Here is a 21,460-nt window from a genome sequence, read left to right on the forward strand (position 1 = left end):
CAAAATGAATGGCTTTGTGGTCGGATCGGGCCTCTGCGGCTGGTTCATTGACAGAGCGCACAATGTGTTAATCTATTTGTAGTCTTAAGTAGAGGAGAAAAGAAATAAAGGTTGAGAAGTTTATTAGGCTGTAACAAGTGCTGCACAGCCACTGCTCTGACCAATCACACATCTCAGGAGATGGAGCAGGAAGACGTCAAAGAAAAACTAAAAAACAGGACAAGTTACACGAATCACAGCCTAAAAACAAACGTGGAAATAGATTAATTTAAATAATATGTCAGGTTTACTTCAGGCCCGCGTCTATAAATACAGTTAATTAGTTTTGGTCAGATTGGAGACGATGCTGATGGGCTTGGGTTGGGTCAGGTTAAATTTTTATTTTTTACATTTTTTTATTCATGATATAATTGGAGTTCCTGCCAAGAAGAGTAGTCAAACATGCAGCCAGTATTAAGATGGGAGCTTGTTGAAGATGTCGTGACATGACATCTTCAGAAGGTTGACGTGACGAAACACCAACATGAGCGAGTCTTTATGAATATCTATGAAGCTTCATTTGGTAAATAATGACACTTTTATTGTAAAGTTGCATTAAAAGTCCATTAAAAGTGCCAACTTTGCATTCTTTTGTGAATAATGACACTTTAATACAAAAGTTATCACTTCTAACGGACTTTCAGTGCAACTTTTAAAGTCATTATTTGTCTTTATTTATGGAATGACACTTCATGGCAACATTCATAAAGTCTCCTTCGTGTTCATGACAGTGTCATGTCAGTCTTATGCGCATTCCCGTCAAATAAAGTGCTACCACGCTAATAATCTCTAGTTGCAGACCTACAGTTCGTATTTATGCCGCAAAATTTCTTCATCCAGGTTCCTTAGAGACGGAGGAACTTTTGATCAATGTAGAATATGTGAAGTTACACAGCAAAATGACACGGCACCTTATAAAAAGAACCCAATACACAAGAGCACAATCCCAGAGCGTTGTGCTCTGGGTTTTTTTACTCAGATAGAATTAGGGTTTTTGTGAAGCAATCATAAATCATAAAAAGCTCCGAATATCAGCCAGTTTTGACCAAAACGGTTCAGATGTCCTCTGGAAAAATATTTCATCCTTCAGCATCATGGCGAGTCAAAGCATGCTTTCAAAGTGGGGGGAAAAAAACAAGGAAAAAAAAAAAACAACTTGTCAACTTTGTCTTTGTTGGAGGATAATTCATATTTTTGGAATGAAGAACTAAAGGTTTCAGAATACAAAAAATAGTGATGGATTTTGGAGAAGCCTTTGTTGAGGTCAAGATGTGTGTTGGCTGTCAAACTCCGACCAAAGACTATAAAAAACTGAAAACACAGGAAAGGAGAAAAAAAGAGCTTCAACAAACCATGAGATAAAAAGTGTGAAAACTAGAATACTTTTAACACACTTTGTTTTGTTTTTTTGTGTTTTTTTTTTTTTATCTGAACTGAATCGGTGTGAGTTTCTTTCCAGACACAGTCCTGCTGTCATCATGTTACATGGTAGCAAACGTCCGTTTCAACCGGTGCGAGTTCACTTTGGCACGACTCTAAATTTAATGCTTCATTTTGAGTTTTGAGTTTTTTTTATTTTTTTATTATTGGTTACAAACGCAACGACATGGAAGTGGATTTTATGGTTCGGACCGATTCTAGATCGATCTTTATACTCCGTTCCATCCTGTTGTTGCTGTTTGTCGTGCCTCAGAGGGCCGACCTTTTTTCAGGTGAAAAGTTGTTTTGTTTTTTAACTTTAAAGCGTGTGAGCAGGCCTGAGGCGTTCAAATGAAACCACAGTTACTATTGATGTTGTGAAGCCGCGGGCGTTGGGTGGAGCGTGGGGGTTGCTGGTTGTTTGTCCGCTTCGGTGTCTCGTTCTGTTCGCCTGAATCCTCTCCTCTCTGTCTGAGATGCACATAAAACATGCCGCTAAATCATTGCGTTTTATCCACATGTTTAAAACACAAATCAAAGACAGATTGGGTAAAAAAAATTCTTTTTTAAATCAATTAAATTTGATAGAATGATTAAGTTTTTTTTTTTTCTATTTTTTTTTACAAAATATTCACTTAAGCCTCCAAAAGAGAAAAAGCAAAAACAAAAACGAGAGTAATTGTTTTTCTGCTCCACCCCGTGAACTCCTTATTGTGGTTATATAAAAAAAAAAAAAAATCATCACATGCATGCTGCAGTTTTGTGTCTGCATGACAGAAAAGTGTGAAAACCAGAAAAGCTTTTCCTGCCTCTATAACCTTTCGCACACTATCAGTCTCTCTCTCTCTCTCTCTCTCTCTCTGGTTGTGCAGCAGAGTGCCTTCACCTCCACCTGCAGAGAGCGCGGCAGATGGGCACCTGGCTCTGAGGGCGCCATGGAGACGGAGGGCGCCGCCGTTCGCTCCATCTACTACGGCCGTATCGGGAGCAAAGTCACCGAGAAGCTGCTGGAGAAGTTCGGACGCGACGGCAGCTTTATGCTGAGGGACAGCGAGACGGTGCCCGGGGCCTACTGTCTGTGCGTGAGGTGACGTCTCACTTTTCACTTTTCACCTTACAATGTTGGAGGGGTGTTTTTTTTTTTTTGTTTCTTTTATTGGTTTTGATCTAAATGTACAAACCAGACAGACTTTTGCTGATTTTTGCCTGGCGTTTTGCTCTTGGCAGCGTTTTCTCTGTTGGTTCCACAGATGCAGCTTAAGACTCTGCCTTCACGGCTTTTTTCTTTTTTTTCTTTTTCTTTTTTTTTTTTTTTTGCCGTTTCTCGATTTCAACAGTTTTCTCGCATGTTTCCGATACAAGATGCTTAGCAGAAATGAAACGTGTGTCCGTGGAAGCTCTCGCTTCGCAGCTTGGCGCCCAGACTCGAGAAATAAACATAAGGAACGGAACAACAAAAGTTCCCAGGATGCAGGCAGAAATGACTGACGGCCAACGAAAGCCTTCTCGCCAGCCGTGATCTCGCCGTTTTCATTTTTTGTCTACGACAGCACCGTCTCTGCCAAACCGCTTCGTTACTTAAGAACGGCTCAGTTTTCTGTAACTGGAAGCACTGAGAATATTTTTAGAGGTTATGTAACAGTGGCAGCAAAACTCTCTGAGAACAGGCGGCACAACAACAACAAAAAATCTAAGTCCTTTTTTTATTAATACATCAGGCTTCGTGTTTTTTTTAATTTAGTCAAATCAAATTCCTCTGACGAGACCTTCCTGGCTCATGGTCTTCGGGTGTGACGACGTGAAGCGCTTTAAAGTAAAATGAGGCTTTTTATGTGTAATTATAGGTAGCATGACCGGAACGTCCCCAACAACGGAGCTGTGAAAAGAAATGGGCGAGTCTCTGACTAATATTATAATAAAAAATAAAATCTCTTCAGCTGCACTGCCAAAAAACAAAAAGCACCATAAACATATTTCTTCTTTTTTTTTTTTTTTTTTTTTTACTTCTTTTTAACATCCAACTTACACATAAGCCCCCAAAATTGATTCATATCTCTATCAGATTTAGGTTTAAGATCATCTTTTTTTTTTTTTTTTTTTTTTAGCGACATGTTTTCTTCTGGCTGGCAGTAATTTTTACGTCTCGGAGCGACCCAGACACAATCTCGACTTCAATCTTGTTCCGTATCTGCGGAGGGAATCAGATAAACTCTCAAAGTCCCCGCAGAGATTACGACTCATGAGAAAGCGTTTGAAAGTTTTGATGCCAAAAAAAAACCCATCTTTCCAATGATCATTAAAATCATTTTCAATGTAGAATTAAAAAGTATACTTGTTAAAAATACAAAAAGACTCATTACCGTTTTGGTTGAAAGTACGGAAGTTTGAAATCCAAATCTGTCTAATTTCACATCTAAAGTATCCTGAATAATTTTGGTGAATTGACTGTAAATCTTTCAGCTCTTTAAATAGATTCCAATATACTACCTAAAAAAAATACAAAAGTAATAAGTAATCAGCCTCTAAGCCTGATTGTTTGTTGTGCTTCTTGGTTATGAATCTTTGATGTCGACATGGGGGAATTTTGTCTAAATGTTTTGCAGAATAGTTGTATTTTTATTATTATTATTATTATTATTATTATTATTATTAGTAGTAGTAGTAGTAGTATTAATTGTAGTGCGCCCATCCGGCCGTATGGCAATCAAAACTATTGTCTGTGGATTTATCACGTTCCCTTCGTGACGTGTCTTTGGTTTACTTCAGTCTCAACGAAGATGGGAAAAACGAAAAGCTAGACCCGCCGAGAGAGGGAAAAAATGAAAACAGAGCAGAGAGCTGTGAAACCACATGCGACAAACAACATGTGCACATGTCACAACAAGGCCTCTCCAGGAGATCCTTTTTGCGTATTTTTGCTCTTTGCCCTGCTGCATAACTCTCGATTGTTCCTGACGGGCGAAATCCGTCCACAGAGCATGATACTGCCGCCACCATGTTTGATTGTTGGTAAAAATGTGATTTTTCTTAGATGTTGTGCTAATTTCGCATCAAAAGTTTCACGTTTGTTAGTTTGCTGGATACTTTTCCAAAAGAAAAAGAAAAAAAAAGATCCTGGGATGCATGGAGATGTTTACTAGCCGCTGTGAAACGGGTCTTTGCGTCCTTTATGGCCTCGAACTTCTCTTTGTTGTTTTCAAATCGTGAAATATAACCAGTCCAGGAGAGCTCTGCAGCGTTTCAGATGCTCCTGGTTGAATCATCAACCCTCCGTTGAAGTCACGCCGGCAGGTCAACCACTTCCTCGACGTTCCCGGTTCTTTCTTGTGGATGCCGTCTCTCACTGTGGTTTACTGAAGAACCAAACGCTTAGAAATGACCTTTTGACCTTTCCCCGACCGATAGGTGGTAGTGAGTTTGGTTTTCGTCTGTTCTTGGATTTCTTTCGGGAGGTGTTGCGTTTTTAGACACGTGTCAGTGTGCCGCACGCGTCCGTTCTGATTTCTTGACTCGACATCGACGTGGTTTTCCTCAGTTACTGCTTTATCTGAGGCCAGGCTGGTTTCCATGGCTTCTTTTCATTCACATTTGAAATCAGTACTCTAAAACTGCTCTTTGCATCAGATGTCTTTACTTGTCTTCAACATTTAAATTTGACAAAAACTGAAAAGAGGAAAAAAAATCTGGACGAGCAAATACTGGTGTAAAGGGAAAAACATTCTGAATACGTTTCTAGACGAACAAAAAAAAAAATCAATGTTCAGAAAATGTGAGCAATAAATGACTCCAGTTTCAAATCACATGCCGCTGCTCCTTTATGCAAATATCACTAAATCACTTAGACTGGTGTATCACAGATTAGCCATGTTTTAAATCACAATGTTACGCTTCAAAAAGACTCTCCGTTAGTTTATTTCTCAGCACTCGTTTCTGTCTTAGGCGACGACGCGTCACTCGGGGATTTATGAAAAAAATCCCCCAGAGTTATTACTAGAATCAAAGTTTAAATTTAACACAAGTTGTACTATTAACTATTTCGGGTCAGAAGATACTTCCTGATGAGAAATGTCAGCACCAAACCGGACAAAAAAACAAAAACAGAACCAAATCGGACATAATTCGCTTCTAATGATCTGGATCTGAAACACTTTTGAGCGACGAACCGAGAGCATCTCATCGGTCGATAAGGTGAAGCTCTATGAGCTTCAGGGCGTTTTGAGACGTTTTATCTCTGCTCACGCTAAACGATGAGATGGATGCCGTCCATATAAAACCCTCCAAAGAGGCTGAATGGCGCTCGATGTCCTCAAAGCTCACCGTTATCGATAATATGAGCAACTCCACCAGAGACACAGAGGACGTCTGTCTAAAAATCTTTCTCACCTCAAACAAATAAATACGTCGCCACTTTCCTAAAACAATGGCCTACGTTTTTTTTTTGTTTTTTTTGGTCTAAACTAATTTTGGTCAAATCTTTTGCCTTGGTCAAACCTGCAGAACCAACCCACTGATTTCTGACTGTCGAGTTTAATCAGCGTTCAGTCCGTCCCGCCTCTAATGGGTGTTCACGGGTCGGACCAGGAACCAGAAACTGTTTTGTTTGCTTGTTTGTTTTTTCCGACTCATTGCCTGGCTCTTCGCAGAATCCCAATAAAACCCTAAAGAAAAACGATTGTTTTCTACACTAGGAAAATATTCACAGTCAAATCACAGAGATTAAGTAGAAATTAAAATAATGTTAACGTATGTGAATCTGCTCATTTAGGAGCTGCAGCCAGGTCTCGTTTCTGAAGAAATCGACCACACAAAAAGACAAAAAGAAACTGAAACCCCCTCAACCCCCCCCCCCAAAAAAAAGTGTTGAAAGCACTGATTAAAATTAAAAAATATTGCGGTAAAAAGAGAATGTTTCAGGCGAAAGCGACAGGGCTGAGCAGAGCGACTGATGTCTGTTTTCACAGTGAGTGTGCCCCGAACATCAGTGAGTCACCGTCGGCCTCAGATCCAGATAACGTGCTAGTTTCAGACGTTTTCTTATTTCGGTTTCGCAGAAGTGGTCTGAAAGCAGTTTCTGTTTCACAGGAAGGCGCCCTTCGTACACACCTACAGGCTGGAGCGCGGCGGCGGCGGCGGCGGCGGCGGCGGCGGCTGGTACCTCCAGGTGGGTGAAGATCAGAGGAGCAGGTGACACATGTACAGACTCTGAAACACCGACCAGGAAGTCAGTCGCTGTTTCCACTGATGTACACAAACGCTGCTAAAAAAAAAAAAAAGAAAGAAAGAAAAGACAGCTTGTTTCTCTAAAGATTTCTTCTGGGTTTTTTTGTTCAAAAAATAAAATCACAGAAAATTAACTTCCATAAATAAAATGGAACCAGAACTGATTTAATGAGCCATTCGCAGTTTCACTGTACTGGCCTTGTTGCACTTAGACTTTCATGGCTTAGTCTTTGAGACCAGCATATCTTATTCAATTTAAGGTATTTGCCAAATTAATCCGACCTTATGTGGAAGGGTAACCCTTGGCAACGGCCGCCATCAAGCCTGTGTGATAACTGGAGACGAGTTATTTACGTCGCTGTGGAGGAATTTTGACCTGTGTATGCTCATGGTGCTGCATTTAACTCAAGATTAAAGTCCTTACTTTGACTAGACCACTCCAAATTCTTCATAAAGTCTGTGCTTTGATCCACTGCCGGTGTGCTTTGGGTCATTGTCCTGCTGTGTAATCCCAGGGAGATTGGGCTTAAAGGACCAGTATAAAATTGACTTTTATTGAGATCTACATGATGATGTAATGATCATCAAAAACACTCCTTTCATGCATGTTTGAGAAATCCTTTTATCTCCATGGCAACCAGTCAGCTGTGCAAAACGCCTGGGTGGACCGTGCGCCAACTTTGAGACGCAGTGTCCAAGTTTACAAGCTTCCGCTTCACAGAAAGCAGTGACTTCCCCTCTCAGCTCCCCCAGACTAGCCAGCAGCAATTAGCAAACACCTGGTGGAGCTGCTGCGCTGAGCTCATTAAAGGAGCTATGCTTCGGTGCAACGCTGGTAAAAACGTTGTTAAAGGGTTAAAAGTGGGGCTAGATTGTGATGACTTCCTGAAGGCGGAGTTTCAGAAAAAGCAGGAGCTTCTGAAAGAGACAGAGCCCCAATTTCAAGACGTTAAAAAACAAAGTCAAATTTCTTTTGTCATATTTGATATATACTCCTTTCTATTGACAACTGAAGGTAACATAGTTGATTGCGGTATAAAATGTCAGTATGTGGCTGGAAAACACATAATGCTGCACCTTTAAAGATACAAACTGAACATTCTGCATAAGTAACACAAAGGCTTCTGGGAACTCAGCAATCATCTGTGTTCCCACATGATTGGGAACATAGATGATTGCTGTGAAACCTGTTGCATCTGGTTTCACACCAGATTCAACAGGATGCACATAGCTTCACACATAGTTTCTCTTCTTGGTCGTTTTGTGTTTTCCCGGATGAGTTGTTGATGCTCGTTTGGAGTCATTTTGATAGTCTGGCCACTCCTGGGAAGCTTCTCCAAATCCTTAGAAATGTCATCTATCAGTCTTTCTGTACCGATAGATTTCAGTGACTTTGTTCCTCAGTCTGAATCTCCTTCAGATTGTGGCATGAGGTGTTGCTTCTTGAGATCTTTTAGCCTACTTCATGTTGTCAGGCAGGATTTGTTCAACCAACCTTCATATGTAGCACTGATCTGGGTGGATGTATAGAAATACACAGCAAACACACAAAATCTCACCAAGGACTGTTGGTATAGACTCAAATGTCTTTATTATACTTGAATTAAGACAAAGCCAACTTACAAGTAGCTTCTTAGCAAGATAGGAGTTTTTAAAGTAAATGATCCCATAATATTTTATATCCAAAAAGTTCTAGTTTCACTGGCAGATAATTACACTTAACATGGGAAAAAAATTTTGTTATAAGTGCCAGAGGAAGTAGTACTTTTTCATCACTATTAAGGAATTACTGACTTATGAAAAAGCTATTTATCGCTGAAAAGTTCCTTGTTAGTTAGTTTAGTCACATTTAATGTGTCCTCAGATATTTGCACAACAAAAATTTCTTGGTAAGATTTTGTGTTTTTTCACTGCAGTCTGGCCCGGATGTGTTTGAGGATTTGAAACATTCAAATTAAGTGCGACAAAAAAAAAAAAAACACGACAAGTCTGAAAGGGAACCAAAAAGATTTTCACAACAGTTTGAATATGTGTGTGTGTGTGTGTGTGTGTGTGTGTGTGTGTGTGTGTGTGTGTGTGTGTGTGCGTGTTTAACAGGATACAAGAGGAAGACTGCTGAGGTTTGGGACTATTGAGTCGCTGATCGATCACTACAGAAGCCACCCGACTTCCCATCAAGGCGTAGCTCCCCTCATCCTTCCTCTGGAACGAGCGACGGTACCGAGCAACTGGATTCAAGGTGCGAAGCTAAACAGATTTGAAAGCAAAAAAAAAAAACAAAAAAAAAACCCACCTCCACTCACTACTGCATGCTATTGTTGGTGCAGACTGACTCCCATGCATGATCGATATGAGTCAGAGATTTCTAATGGTTTTGATTTACAAGAGAAGAAGAGATAGCATCTGCCTCACGTCCTCCTGATCTCTTCCACCATTTCCTTCACCGCAGGACTCGTCTACATGGAGATGAACGGCGGCCAGTCTGGCCAGTGAGACCCCGTCGCCACGCCGACCGCTCTCGGATCATCTTCTTCCATCTGTTGCTTCAGCTGAAACCTTTCCATATTTATTTTTGTATTTTCTGATATACATTTTGAAATAAATGTAAATGTTCTGGGAAGATCTCTGAAGAGTGTATGTTTTTTTGCTGGTGTGTGTGGTGAAGTTGTTTCTGCCTTGAATTAATGCAGCGTAATTACGGGGCGTAATCCTTTTGTCTGATCTCCTGTGGTTTCCTCTCTGCAGACCTGCGTTCTTTATCTGAGCTCCATCGCTGCCTGTCTGCGCGAGGCGGCTTCGGCTCGCATCCCCGACGCTTTTCTTCAGATTTCACAGCAAAGGGATTTCCTGTGTGCTTTAGCTAATGGCTCTGTTTTGAACCTCTTTATGTCTGCGGTTCACTCTCCTCCATCTTATCTGAAGGCATCAGAAAGGCTACAGCAGTGAAGGAAGCGGAGGAGCGCACGGCGGGTGCACGCGCGCGTGCGAGCTGCGGGACAAGCTGTTTCACCGCAAGAGTTTTAATTGTTCGTTTGTGCACCACAAGCCTCCACTCGCTTGTGGTATCAGGTAAAACAAAACAAAACAAAAAAATTTGAAGCTTTTGCATTGGACTGCTCGTTTGCAGGGCATGTGTGGTTTTATTTACTTCCTTTTTGTTATATGAACAAATTAATTATCGAGGTGTTGAATTTGTCACCTAAACTTTTAGCTTTTGCTGCATGCAACTGGCATTTAATACAGTAAAGAATTTCACCGGACTTTTTCCCTTTTGTTTTTTTCCTTGTAAAGTCCCTTGAGACATTTTATTTTCCAGAAGCATAAACATGTCAGAAGTCTCCAAATGGTTCAAATTTGGGGTGAAGAATTTGCAATAAAATGTTGTGCCGTTGTGTTACCCCACACCACTTTCAGTTTGTTGATTTTGGCCCCCGGTCTGTGTAAACATTTTGGACACCACTGCTTATTTTGGACACCATTTTGGACACTAAGAGCTTATTTACATCAATAGCTTTTCAAAAAGAATAGTCTAATATTTTTTAAATAAAGCCTTTTCTGTTTTATTGAACATTGTAAGGAGTACAAGTTTTGCAGAACATCAAAATAAACACTGGAACAATCTCAGCTTAGAACACACGTGCAAAAATCAAACGACAAAACACTCAAAACATGTGCAAACAAACAATATCCGATATGTAACAGAGTTTGTACAACTCCAGGTCAGTATTTAGTTCCAGTTTATTTTGCCATCGCAGCCCTTCTCTGTTGGCTTCTCAGTAAAAGACGTAAAACCTCCACTGAACTACAAAAAAATCCTCCACCATGTTTCACAAATTGCTTGTGTACCGGTGGCCTCTGTGTGTTGACAAGGGTTTAAATTACAATGTTCTAAAGTAATAGACAAACCCAGAAGTACTGCGCCCGATCGTTTTAACTGAGCGTATTGTTTTATTTCAGATCATCTCAGTCATTTCTCCTTGTGGAGTTTTTCAAAATTAACCTCTAGCCAACAGGTTACTTTAAAATTGTTTTTTTTTTTTTTTTCCCCTTGAGGAATAATCTACTAAAAGAGTGTCAGGTTTGATACGTCTCTACGGGTTTGGTTACGTCAAACATTTAAACATGCGTCTAAAACTAAACCCTTAAAATGTCTTGAATTCATTTTAAATAATGTACATTGGCCTTAAATACACTGTTGTTGTGGAAGGATGCTTTTATCTCATATTCTATGTAGTTTATTTCTCTAGTGAGACTTTTCTGTCAGGCAAAAGTTTGACTTCTTTATTGCACTCTGTGACTCGAGGCTACCGCTAACTAGCTGCTAATAAACCATTGATAGCTAGTTAGCTAGCTCTCTTGCGTCTACCATTGGTAAGTGTAAATTAAAGTCAGTTTGCCAGATTATATTTGCCACTGGCTCACTTCTGTTGCCAACCCGTAAGAGGCTGCAAGCATCATGTGCTAAAAAAAAGAAGAAAAAGAAGGCCTAGCGCTATTATATAAAATATTCAGTCTCCTTTTGTACATTTCTTTGGAGATGCAGGTCTTAAATTTCATTCATAGTGGTCTTAAAACATCTTCACTTTTCACAATTTCAGTCTGTAAATAACTAATTTTTTGCTGCAAAATTCACAATCTTGCATGTCGTTTTTCAGATTCAATTAAAAATCTGAATTATTGACGGGATTTTAGCCCAAGCGTCACAGAAGAGGATTATGAATGTATTTAAATACAGTTTCTGCATAAGCTGTTATATATCTGCAGCATTATGTGCCCTCTACATACGTGTGCTGGCTCATCAATGTAAGTATGATACAGAATGACTGGCAGTCAATACACGCCTTCTCCCTGAACTGTTTTAATGGGTTGTTGCAGGCGGCTGCTCTGCGTCCTCCACCTCAGTGATTTCTTCCTCGGCCTTAGTTGTTGGAACAGGATGGAAGAACTGCAAACACAAGAAGAAGAAGAAGAAAAACATCAGAACCAAGACACTAATGCTTATACAAAGTGGGCTGCATATTTGGAGCTGGGAGGAAAATCACAAATGGTTCCCAAAATAGTTTGCAAATTAAATTCAGAAACGTGTGATATGATATCTTTTATTCTGATATGCTTAAATATAGTCCAGGGCAATAAAACTAAGGATATAACTTAAGGATTTGTAGTATACACACAATAAGAAAGAGCTGTTGTATTTAAATTCCTGTAAAACTTTGGAATAAGTTAAATAAGTGAAAACAAAGTCAAACTTGAACACAATTTAAAAGGAAATACAAGGAGGTAATTTTCACAAGATATAGACGTATGGGTGAGAGTTAGCACAAATGTGCATATATAAATTGAGGCTAATGTGTTTGAGTGTGTGGGTATGGATGTGTATGGTTAGACATGTAAAAAAAAAGAAGGAAAATTAAATAACCTATGTTCATTTTATTTTTAATTTGATTTACCGTAATAAGAAGGGTCCATCTGAAATTGTGTGGGTTTATGGGGTAGGAGTTCATAAGTTTCCTACTTCTTCCTACCCCTTTTGGAGAATGTCAAGATTATTGTGGTACAAAAATGTGTGTTTTTACATTCCTTGTACATGTGTGTGATTTTATACTTCTATCATTCTAGAAATAAATAAATGAACTTTATGTCAACTTTATATTTCTAGGTGTTTTCACACCTGATAGACTCGGTTCGACTGGGGATCAAAGTTACAACAAGTTACATTTTTCTTCTGGTGCGTTTCGCTTTCACACTGCATTGTGTGAAAAACCTTTGAAAAACTGTTCTCCACATCGCCTGTGGTGGCGCTGCACCCACGACGACACGAAAACATCAGAAGAAGACACAAACTTTCTCATTTGGAAAATGTAAACAGAAATAGAATAGTGTCACATCTTAGTGGTTGTAGAATGTCTTCTGTTTTGTCTGAAGACCACAAACCATTTCTCCAGATAGCGCTAAACAAATGCGTTTGATTTGGTTGTATTTACCCACAATGCCCTGCGGTATAGTTCGCTGCCTGCTTTTTGTAGCGGTCTGTGAAGGCAGCAGTGCCGTGGCGCGTTCAAACCGCGCCAGAGTTTGTTTAATTTATTTTTGTTAAATATTCAGAAGACCTGCTATCTGTCAGGAAATGGGTTGGCGAAGACGAGGAAGGACGCAGACGGACCCAGGGTGAGGTGGAGAAATAAGTTTAATGAAGTCCAACAAGAACATAAAGCCAGGAACCACAGGTGAGTGACGAGACACGAACAAGAACTGCGGTAAATAATCAATAACATGACAAAGACAAGGATGCAGTGGGGAGCAAGAGACAGCTGGAGGTGGTAATGCATCTAAAAGTTGTTTTGCCAACCGCCATAAAAAAGGGAAGAAGAAGAGACAGCTAGAGCTAATAAGGGGCAGACGACGACAAAGGGACTAAATTAACTGATAACACACACACACAACCCCACACGTTCCTTTTTCTAACTCAACACAATCATACTTTTTTTTGGTGCCTCACTGTCTATCACATAAAATCCTCATTTTAAAAAAAGCATTTTCAAGTTTGATTTTGTGAAAATAAAAATAAGTAAATAAATATTTAACCTTTTCACACGGGTGTGAAAAACCTTTGCAAAGTATGAGCGTGTGTGTGTGTGTGTGTACAGTATGAGGACGTGCTTACATTGAGCGGATCGGTCTTTTCCAGGAAATGTTTGTACTTGGCGGGGGGACGAGGAATCGGAGGAAACAGAACTTTGACCAGCCTGAGAGACACAAGGTACGCTTTAGGAAGATTTTGAATCCATATTTCAAAGTCACTTTATACCAACTTTGTTATGACATGGAAAGCTGACACATTTAATGCTGAAGAAAGAAAAAAAAAAAACACCAAGGCTTTCTTTATTACTTAATGAACTCGTTCTCCTTTAACTTCCTTCCTCTTATTGGCTACTTCTGAACATCTCAAGCGTACGTTTTATGAGGAAAAAAAACAGTCTGGTGAAGGCTCTGGCCTGTGGTTTTCTCACTTAAAAAGACATTACTCACATCCTTCTTACTCTTCTTTGAAAGAAACTTCACAGCTTCTGCAAACTTAAAGGCTACCTCTGTTTTTTTTTTTTTGCTTCATAATTATGAGAAGTCATGAGTCAGCTCGGAATTAGTTGAACAACAAGGAGATGAAAAACGGCTACAACGGGTCATCGGTCTACCTCTGATGGCGCAATATCAACAGCACGGCCAGGAGGATCATGGGGATTCCGAGCGAAATCAAGGCGATTACGAGAGGATCGAGTCTGTACGTTGGCTGCTCCACCGCTGCATATGCACACAAACACACACACACACACACACACACGGTGATGAGTTATTTCACTGGAGACGTCGCTGCACTTCAGCTTGAAGTCGTCAGAGTGAAAACAGGGATGAATCGACAGTCAGATTGTTCAATTTGAGAAAATAAAAAAATAAAACTTACTGACTGTGGGGCTCCACTCGCTCCACTGGGTGCACCAAAAGCAGTTGGTCGATATCTTCGTCCTCATCCTCACCCTGTAGGTGGGAGCGGCAGCATTTGGCTCTACGTATTGCCGCTTAGCTGAAAATTTTCTCGGTTTTTCCTGTTTTGAGAAGATTATTTTTCGTTTCAGGTGGTTGATTCAGGTTGAGTTACACTGTGGCTGGTGTGCAATTTACAGTGATGTGAAAAGTTTTTGCCCCCTTTACTGATTTCCTATGTTTTTCCATCTTTGTTGCACAACATCAGACCAATTTAAACAGTGAAAAACACCAATAAATAAAGAATGCAGATCTTAAATTATTAAACATGACCGATTATACTTCCTTAAACGAGTTAGGATAAATCAATGTGCTACAAAAATGTTCTTTACATTTTTTTTTTTGCACAAAATCATTCTTGGATAAGATTTTAGTTTCACAGTTCTCCCTAATTTGAGTTTCTTTAAGATCGAATAGCTTTAGGGTCTTTGTCACTTTAAATCCTTTCAATGAAAGAAGCTGCTGCTGGCCACGCCCACCAACTCATCGTTTGCGCCCATGTGTGAAAATGGGTGCACAATTATACAACTGTGAAAGTTGAATAGTAGCGTTTGAAAAGCAGAACTGGAGCCTCCTGCACAATCAACAAGAGTGCAGCAAGTGGTTTCTGGAAGTGAAATCAATAACTCAACACTTTCCTTTTCCAGCAGCCGTTGTACAACACATACAGCGGTAAAACCAGCTGACCAAACAAACTGAAACTCAACTTGGGTTGTCAGTTGATGGGCTGGCCTTGGTTAGGGTTGCCACGTGAGTGGAAGCAACTGCTGATTTGTGGCATTACATTATTACTCATTTTCCAGACCCCAAAAATTTTAACTTGTTGCCAAAAAAAACAGCCCATGTTTTTAAAGTACATGGGCTGTTTTTAGAAACGGTGGAAACCGAAGTGGAAGTACTAAAAAAAAGTGCAAAATGTGAATTTTGCATAATAGCTCTCCTTTAAGAGAGAGAATAGTCCAAACCTGCATGGCCCTGTGAGAAAAATGATTGCCCCCTGCTGCTAAACCATAACTAAACTGTGGTTTGTCTGACACACACTGCCTCTAGCCCAGTGCTTCTCAATTCCAGTCCTCATGCCCCCCCTGCCCTGCATGTTTTAGGTGTTTCCCTGCTGCCACACGCCTGGATTGAATCCATGGGTGATTAACAGGCTTCTGCAGAAGAAGGCCATACAATCATTTGGATCAGCTGTTCTGAAATAGAGGCACATGTAAAACATCCAGAGCAGGGGGTCCTGAGGCCTGGAATTGAGAAGCCCTGCTCTAGCCACACCCAGCTGATTACTGCCGCACCTGTTCCCAACCAAGACATCAGTTAGGACCTCCCTGATGAAGGGAAGAACACCAAGCGATCCTCAACATCCACACATGATGCTGAGGAGGAAAGAACGTCAAGAACAAATGAGGGAAAAAAAAAACAGTAACTAAACATGGGACCGTGGCGAAGCTTCCCAGGCAGGCCAACCAAAATTACCCCGAGAGAGCAGTGAGGGTAAGTGAGAAAATAAATTTAATTTATCTAGAACCTTTTTCAGACAGCTGTCACACAATGCTTCGTGACAAAAATAGTAAAAAAAAAAAAAAAAAAAACAGTAAAACCAATGAATACACAAAGAAAGAATCAACACTGAGACACCAAAGTGTGACAAACATGAAAAGATATATTCAATTAGAAAGCAGGCAAACACTCTTTCATACCACTCTGTAGACACTTTGAGACAGACATACCTGGTCGCCGAAGTCCAGCTGGTAATCAAAACAATGTGATAGTAAATTATTGCTTGGCACATCCCAGTTTACGTGAAGGTTCCCGTCCCGGATCGATGCATCAACGTTTGCAGGAGGATCCGGGAAATCTGCGGCCAAACCCAAATAACCAGACGTTAGCGTCGAGCCCGAAATGACTCAAAACGGGAAATTTGTTTCCAAGAAAAACGATGTGAAAAGATAATCGGGTTTAAAAGAACAGTCAAACATAGGCATTTCACTCCAAACTTGCATGACAGTAATCTGATTTATTTATGGGACTCAGTCCCTTCTAATAGCTGCCCAGCCGTCTGAGGGTCATTATAGATGGAAAAGCGGGTGGGGAGTGGAGTACAATTTGTGTCAAAAAACTCAGAGCTTTCGAGATTGAGCTCAGTAATTTTCTATGACAAAAAACAAGGAAGTTTGAAAAGTTAAACTTCTTTGGAACTTGGAAATGTTTTTGACTTTGGCAAGTCGAAAATGTCTGACCTTTTCTAGAAAATTTCTGGGTTTAATGTAAAACTTTGAGGTTTTTTTCTAGCACATTTTTGTCTTTTGAAACTCAAGTTTTCATGTTTTTCTTTTTTTTTTTTTTTTTTTGTCCTAGAAGATTCCTGAGATTTTCGGGGGCTGAAATGTATTCCTCTTTATGGCCCTAATAGACCATAGACCGTTGTATGGAAGAACATTAGGGCCACAGGGGAAAAAAAAAATTTTGGTCTCAATTTTTTTTCCAATTGACCTAATATTCTTCTTTATCATGAAGGGTGGGTAATTATTAAACATATTTATGGTTGTGTATTTTGACTTAACGCAGAAACAACTCTCCATGATGATGGGGGGGAAAAAAGTATCAGTGTTTTTTTTCTCTGTTTTTCCCACCATAGATACAGCAATACATGTTAATATTTTTTTAAAATGTGATTAAATGCTGTCATTGTGATCTGCTTGGGGATAAAACTGCTCCACTTCAACTTTAGAATGAGTCTCATCAGTTAGTTTTGATTTTATTTGCTTTTTTGAGCAGTATTTTGTGTTTATGGGGCTTTGACTGCAGTTGGGAACAGTAATCAGAGAATCTATTGCCAAAAAGAGTGAAATGAACTTAAATTTTCATATTTAACATCTCTTTTATCATCTCAGTGCATCACTGTGCAGCCACTATATAATTTTGACCAGACAAAAATGTGTCATTGCAGCTCTCAGATGCTTTCATATTCAAAGTAAGTAAAGTTTTGAAATAACAAAAAAAAAATTATAAAACTGCGTCAACATGAAGCAGAACCAACCAGAAATAACTCCTTTGCATAGACAAGCATACACAGGAAGAGCTTTTCTACTTCTTCAAAATCTGGAGGTTTTAACAGGAAGGTGTTGCTCCATCAGCAGGGCGTCACAAGACGAAAGCTTTTATGTTCCTAAAGCCCAAATAAGTTCTGATCTCTGACATTACGCCCCGGGTTGTTAATAAAGTGCCTGGTACAGTCCAAAACTGTCAAGTTTTATTCAGGTTACAGTGTCAACACTTTAATCTGATCATTTCCTGTGAAAGACGACTCATGTTTTCAACTAGACAAAACAATGAGGTGCTATTTTTAGCTGTGGGACTCTACCGTCTGGTGTGGAGTAAAAATTTAGCAGAAGTGGAGTTATTAATGACACTAAAGGTGTGGCTCAGGTATGATGGGTGCTTTCCTTTCTTAAAATTCTCAATTCGGGTTTTAAATTCTCCTTTTTAAAACCCCTGTCATCAGTCCTACGATTGCTTTTCTTAATGGTTTTTTTTTATGTCTCAGAAAACAAACACAGATGGATTTGGACTCATCATATTTTCATCAACATAATCTTATTATCTTGTTTCAGGTTATTCAAATCTGTGCTTTCAGTACTTTGCAATACTCTGCCAATAAAAGAGCTGAGTGACACAGACAGGAAGTGGAGAATGAGTCTGCTGCTGGCACTAACTTTAAGGACTTTGTAAAAGCAGGTTTGGACGTTGAAGTTTTCCTCAATGAAACTACAAATGTTGGTGTCTTTCATTGGGATCTTATGTGACTGACCAACACAAAGTAGTGCATAGCTATGAAGCGGAAAGTGAAGGATGAACGGTTTAGAAAGTCTCTTCAAGGATGTACGGAAGAGGAATGGGGCCACTGGGGGGAGAATTCTGAGATTAAAGTCAGAATTTTCCGAAAAACTTATATTTGTTTTTGTTTTTTATTTGGTCAGTGGCACCTGTTCTCTTCCGTAGGTATCTCTCCATCTGCTTCACGCATTTAAAAACTGATGTTTTTAAATTATTATTTATTCTAAACTTTCCTCAAGCTCAATCAGATTGGAACCCACAGAATGTGCAAATGGTTATTTTCAAGTCTTCTATCAGACTATCAATTGGATTTTGGTCTGGACTTTGACTGGGCCAATCCAAGGCGTGAATAGGCTTTGAACTATTCTGTTGTTGCTCTGGCTACAGGGCTCAAGGTCGTCCTGCTGGAAGGTGATCATCCAACAGGTTTCCTTCCCCATCTTTTTTTTTTCCCCCACCAGGGGGTCCTTTTTGTGGGCTCTAGTGTCCCTTTTTTTTTTTACATTAGGCTGACAGGAAAGGGGGAAGCAGAGGGGGGAAGACATGCGGCAAATGTCGTTGGGTCCGGGAATCGAACCCGCGACGGCTGCGTCGAGGACTGAAGGCCTCCAAACGTGGGGCGCGCTACCCTCTACGCCACGCCCCACCATCCCCATCTTTACTCGCATCAATCTTTCTGTCAACCAGTTTCCATGGAGATGGGCCATTCAAGGACTGAACTGTTAGATATTCAAATATATCGCTTTCTCTCAACTCCTGAGCTGCCTGCCTGAGATTCCTGATCTTCACGGTGCTGTTTGTTGTCAAAGAAATAATTTTACAGTGTACTCGGTCAGAACAGTGTGTGAATTTGAAGATTACTCAATATATCCTCGTCGAACTCGGCGGTGTAACGCGTCCTGGCGCCACGCTGGATCACGTCAAAGTCGACGACTACAGACTTATTCTGGCCGCCATCGATTGTCCAGGATATGAAGCCAATGGCGTTCGCTGAGCTTTGGTTCCGAGAATCGACCAAGCGCTTATTCTCAAAGAGCCTGTAAAGAAACAAACAAAATCAGCCTCACAGTCGCGTTTCACGCGTTTCTAAGTTCAGGGGAGTCTTAATGTTTTCTGTTTGGAGCGGATTACAGTGCCTGGGATTACCTGACAGAAACGGACAGCTGAGCGCCCGTCTCCAGAGCGCGGAGCGACCAGGAACAGTTGAGTTTGTTCGCTCGGGACATCGTACAGACGACAGACGCCCCCTCCAACTCTTCTTCTCCGTCATCGACTAAATCCTTCTCGTCCTGCAAATGAATGGAAGAGGAGGAGATTTAGGAGAAACTAAAACGTTATTAGAAACTAAAATGTCGCATGTTAAAAGCCACAAGGGGATTTTGAATATGAAAGAAAATTTTGGTGTTCTTACAGAACAGGTGTCGACGTCTGGATCATAGTCCGCGAGCTCTGGTAGAAGAAAATAACATAAATCCAGATTTAGAACAAGCGCGAGAACGTTCTTCATTACGTTCACTGGAGGTTCACGTAGCTCATCATCATGTCGGTTCATGTCTAGTTTCTAGAAACATCTTGGTACACTTGAAATGAGACAAAACTAACTTACAAGCAACTTTTCAGCAAGATATAGGAGCTTGTTTTAAGACAATAATTCCTTAATACTGATGAAAAAGTTCTAGTTCCACTGGCAGGTTGTCACTTTTAAAAATGTCTTGTTATAAATGGAAATGATTGTCTTTTTTTCAAATTAATATAAAGGAATAATTCACTTAAAAGTTTTACATCTTAATGAAAAGTTAAGTTTTGTTTTAATTCAAGTGTATTAAGCTATGCACTTGAGTTAAGTGCATATTTTAATTCAATTTTTGGTCTCTAAACAAGACCAAAAATATTTGGTAAGATTTTTAATTTTTTTTTGCAGTGAAGCAAGTTTGATTCAATGTGCCATTCTGAATTCATCAGCTCTGTGTTATATCTTTAAATCCTCGTTCTTTGGAGTGTCAAAAGGAAACAAAATTCTGTGATTCCCTCCTATAGTCACGCATATTTAGTTATAATTGCGAGTAAGTTGGAATGTGTAAGAAGACACCCACCACTCTGTGAGACCCGCAGCAGCAGGAGAAAGCTGTACCACAGTACTGGAAGAGCAGGAGAGAGCTTCATAGTCGGTACAAAACTGCCAAAACACAGATATCAGATTCACACGACAGATGTAAGGAATCCTCATCGATATTAGACACTTTTACCTTTTCGTGAGTAAGCGAATACCTGGTTATGTCCATCCAGACATGAGTTTCAGCCTCAGATTTTGGGGAGTCGTTGGACCACAAGCAGCAAAGAAGCGACTGACTGAGTTTATTGCGGGTAATTTCCTGGCTATTTAGACTTCCCCTTTTTAGCTTCCCTCATACACAGCCTGACTTCTTGTAAGCCACCTCAGAGTGGGCGCAAACGGATTTAAAGAAACTGCTTTTCTGGTTTCTGTACTGGTTCTCTACACGATGCCTTCAAGGTTTCAGAAACTCCGTTTTCAAGCACAATTAAGAGACACAAAGAGTTATCTGGGCTCCACTGCGTTTACACACACAGCTACTTCAAGAAATGGACACAGCTGTGACCTCTTACTGTACATATCAGCTCATACCTTAGTAGAAAAACTTAACAGAGCCTTCTGCCTGTTAAGCTACAGAAAAACGATTAGATAAAGAGTTAATAGAGTGTCATTACCTCCTTCTGTGTCTCTACGATGCCGCTGAATGCATTTCTCTTTCTGCCAGGAGACAACGAGACGATTTTGGGGAAATACGAAACATGACGTCACCTACTGTACAAAGCTTCAGGAAACCAAAAGCAGGTTTTCTTTTTCTTTTTTCTTCCCCTCATCACTTTGTTTTTTTTGTCACATTGCTCACTGTGTACGCTGCGCACATCTTAGTACTGGCACACAGTTTTACAGCTTGAAATGTGAACATTTCGTGGAAAATGCTCTAGAAGAGCAAAATGTACATATTTGGGTTTTAATAAATTAGAATTTTTTTTATGTATTTAATACAACTGATATTGTGAAGATATTTTTTTTAAATGTTTGTATTTTGATTAACAATCAAACCCCAAAATTCTGTTTCTCGTAATATGTAAGTATTGCAATAGATTTTTATTATATTTATTTTTTTATATAAAAAAAATTTTTTGCTAAAAAAAATTAATAAAATGCGGTGTACTGTATATGCATTTAGCACATAGTTGGGACTCCTCCAGCGGTGTGGCCCGGAGGTCAACAGCCCACTTTTTCTCATCTTCCTGTTTCACAAAACCCCACAGACTCTAACCAGGTCAGGCCAGTTTGCTGGTCAATCAACCTGAGTGTTTGGCGAACGGTTGCCAAGTCTTGTTGGAAGATAAAATC

At 40.0% G+C, this 21,460-nt stretch overlaps 2 protein-coding genes and 1 long non-coding RNA gene across 6 annotated transcripts in view; 2 read left to right on the forward strand and 1 right to left on the reverse strand.

The window, feature by feature from the left end:
- LOC122840692 (SH2 domain-containing protein 1A-like) overlaps nucleotides 1-10,738 on the forward strand; it is an 11,448-nt gene extending 710 nt beyond the window's left edge. Inside the window, exons 2-5 of one of the 2 annotated variants that reach the window (XM_044133267.1) lie at nucleotides 2,334-2,545; nucleotides 6,541-6,619; nucleotides 8,776-8,917; nucleotides 9,128-10,738. In XM_044133267.1, the coding sequence (XP_043989202.1) occupies nucleotides 2,394-2,545; nucleotides 6,541-6,619; nucleotides 8,776-8,917; nucleotides 9,128-9,171 (417 nt within the window). In that variant the 5' untranslated portion in view covers nucleotides 2,334-2,393 and the 3' untranslated portion in view covers nucleotides 9,172-10,738. Of the gene's footprint in view, nucleotides 1-2,330; nucleotides 2,546-6,540; nucleotides 6,620-8,775; nucleotides 8,918-9,127 lie in introns of both variants that reach the window. The other variant, XM_044133266.1, reaches the window with a different exon arrangement.
- Nucleotides 10,739-11,299: 561 nt separating this feature from the next.
- On the reverse strand, nucleotides 11,300-20,870 carry LOC122840688 (interleukin-5 receptor subunit alpha-like). Of its 3 annotated transcripts, none has more exons than XM_044133261.1 (10): nucleotides 20,782-20,870; nucleotides 20,148-20,230; nucleotides 19,466-19,503; nucleotides 19,201-19,343; nucleotides 18,916-19,091; nucleotides 15,948-16,075; nucleotides 14,138-14,279; nucleotides 13,872-13,977; nucleotides 13,343-13,424; nucleotides 11,300-11,623 (listed from the first exon to the last, which is right to left on the reverse strand). In XM_044133261.1, exons 2-10 carry the CDS (start codon nucleotides 20,215-20,217, stop codon nucleotides 11,537-11,539), a joined length of 972 nt encoding a protein of 323 aa, XP_043989196.1. In that variant the 5' UTR covers nucleotides 20,218-20,230; nucleotides 20,782-20,870; the 3' UTR covers nucleotides 11,300-11,536. The 3 variants fall into 3 exon arrangements, with proteins under 3 accessions (XP_043989196.1, XP_043989194.1, XP_043989197.1); XM_044133259.1 differs by lacking the exon at nucleotides 20,782-20,870 and adding an exon at nucleotides 20,323-20,592; XM_044133262.1 differs by lacking the exon at nucleotides 20,782-20,870 and adding an exon at nucleotides 20,301-20,417.
- On the forward strand, nucleotides 12,855-20,905 carry LOC122840693. Its single transcript, XR_006372275.1, has 3 exons — nucleotides 12,855-12,905; nucleotides 13,367-13,438; nucleotides 20,832-20,905. It is a non-coding gene; the product is annotated as an uncharacterized LOC122840693 (long non-coding RNA).
- Nucleotides 20,906-21,460: the final 555 nt, after the last annotated feature.

Source organism: Gambusia affinis, linkage group LG12 (assembly GCF_019740435.1).
Source record: "Gambusia affinis linkage group LG12, SWU_Gaff_1.0, whole genome shotgun sequence".
NCBI classification, from domain to species: Eukaryota; Metazoa; Chordata; class Actinopteri; order Cyprinodontiformes; family Poeciliidae; genus Gambusia; species Gambusia affinis.